Source organism: Pygoscelis adeliae, unplaced genomic scaffold (assembly GCF_000699105.1).
Source record: "Pygoscelis adeliae isolate BGI_AS28 unplaced genomic scaffold, ASM69910v1 Scaffold298, whole genome shotgun sequence".
NCBI classification, from domain to species: Eukaryota; Metazoa; Chordata; class Aves; order Sphenisciformes; family Spheniscidae; genus Pygoscelis; species Pygoscelis adeliae.
In genome coordinates this window covers 3,878,193-3,879,650 of record NW_008825303.1, presented here as the reverse complement: position 1 = coordinate 3,879,650, position 1,458 = coordinate 3,878,193, and the positions used below count along the sequence as shown (strand labels likewise).

The 1,458-nt window shown below is 54.9% G+C and overlaps 1 protein-coding gene across 1 annotated transcript in view; it reads right to left on the bottom strand.

The window, feature by feature from the left end:
* The window catches only part of SNUPN (snurportin 1), a gene marked incomplete at its 5' end in the record, with an annotated part of 7,904 nt that extends 6,447 nt beyond the window's left edge, over window positions 1-1,457 (bottom strand). Inside the window, 4 exons of the mRNA XM_009330116.1 lie at window positions 56-133; window positions 471-568; window positions 1,182-1,278; window positions 1,407-1,457. Coding sequence (XP_009328391.1) covers window positions 56-133; window positions 471-568; window positions 1,182-1,278; window positions 1,407-1,457 — 324 coding nt within the window. The remainder of the gene's footprint in view (window positions 1-55; window positions 134-470; window positions 569-1,181; window positions 1,279-1,406) is intronic.
* Window position 1,458: the final 1 nt, after the last annotated feature.

Below are 1,458 nucleotides of genomic sequence, written 5' to 3'. Positions count from 1 at the left end.
GAACGGGAGAGCTTACCCCCCATCCTCCTTCTCCTCCCAGTACAAAAGAACTTACTGGATTAATCCTGCTTTTCTCTCCCAGCCCTTCCTCCTCTTGGATCTTTGAGAAAAGCCAGAAGAATCTGAAGTCGGTCTGTGAAAGGAGGCAGAGGCTTAATGACTATCCACCACGCATCACCGATCAGCACCTGCCGAGCGTCTCCATTCCTCTGCGCTTGCCTGGGAGATTTACAAACCCAGCTTCACCTGCAGAACCAGCCAGCACCCCGGACTCTGCTATTTCCCCCGATACCCTCAAAAAATGTACCCAATTATTCCAGCAGCCAGCAGCCCACAAGCTGTAAGGATGCTGGCGCTTAGATGAAATAGCCATCCTACTGCATAGCGGGCTACGTCCAGCGCTGGCCGCAAAGCAGCTCACAGAACAGGGAACAAAAGGGAGGGCAGGGCAGAGGGGGCAGATTCAGTACCTGGCAGTCATAAACAGGGTGTCCTCTCCAGCACATCACATCGAGGATATAGTACGTCTGCTTTGCCTCATTGTAGATGCAGTCCAAGATGCAGTACACTGCGCGCACAAACACAGGGAGGTCCAGACACGCTCCAGAGACTGCCCGACCCAACAGGCAAACGCCAGGTCAAACCTCTCCTGCATTAAGCCTGCCCTGATGTAAGGCCGAGAGGTGCAGAGGGACCCCCTTCTGCTAACAGAAGCTGCGACCACAGAAAGCCTTTAGCTTGGAGTCCAACAAGGCTACAAAGGTACCGGCTTGAAGAGCCGGAGGCACTTCAAGCAAAGGCATGTTTCAGAAAAAGGCTGTTACTCAACAGTAACCCCTCCTCAGGACAAGCAAAGCAACTGCAAGAGGTATTAAGAAAGGCGGCACCGTACGCAGCTCTCTGTCGGAAGACAGTGTCTTCTTAAGAGTGTCAGTTAACCAGGCAGCTAATTAAAATACGTTCTTATCTAGCACAAAAGTATCTGAGATTGTCCACGTCTAGTTATCCCCAGAGATACAGGAACAGGCCCAAGGCTAAGTTCCCCCCGGCACCAGAAAAGGGCACGGCTTCACGACCCGGGGAGCTGGCCGGAGCAGCACCGAGCCTGCCGGCGCGCACGCTCAAGGGGAGAAGCAGGCGGTTCCCCTCTCTCTATCCCAAAAGCCTCCTCACGCCGTTACCTTTCTCGCTCGTTGAATTGTGCCGGTTCCCCCCCGGCAGCAGGGATGGGAACCTGTTGACGCAGAAGCCGCTCTTGGTGTAAGCTGCTGTTGTGCCCTGGGAGGAAACGGGAGAGAAACAAACAAAAAAAGTCAAGCAAGACACACGGGCCGGTCTTATGTCGGCTGGGAAACAGGTCCAGGGCCTTTACCGAACGGCGAGACCTCACCACTGCCGCCGCTTACCCTGGACGCCACGACCAGAGCCCTTTTCCCGACGGGACACACCACCACAACC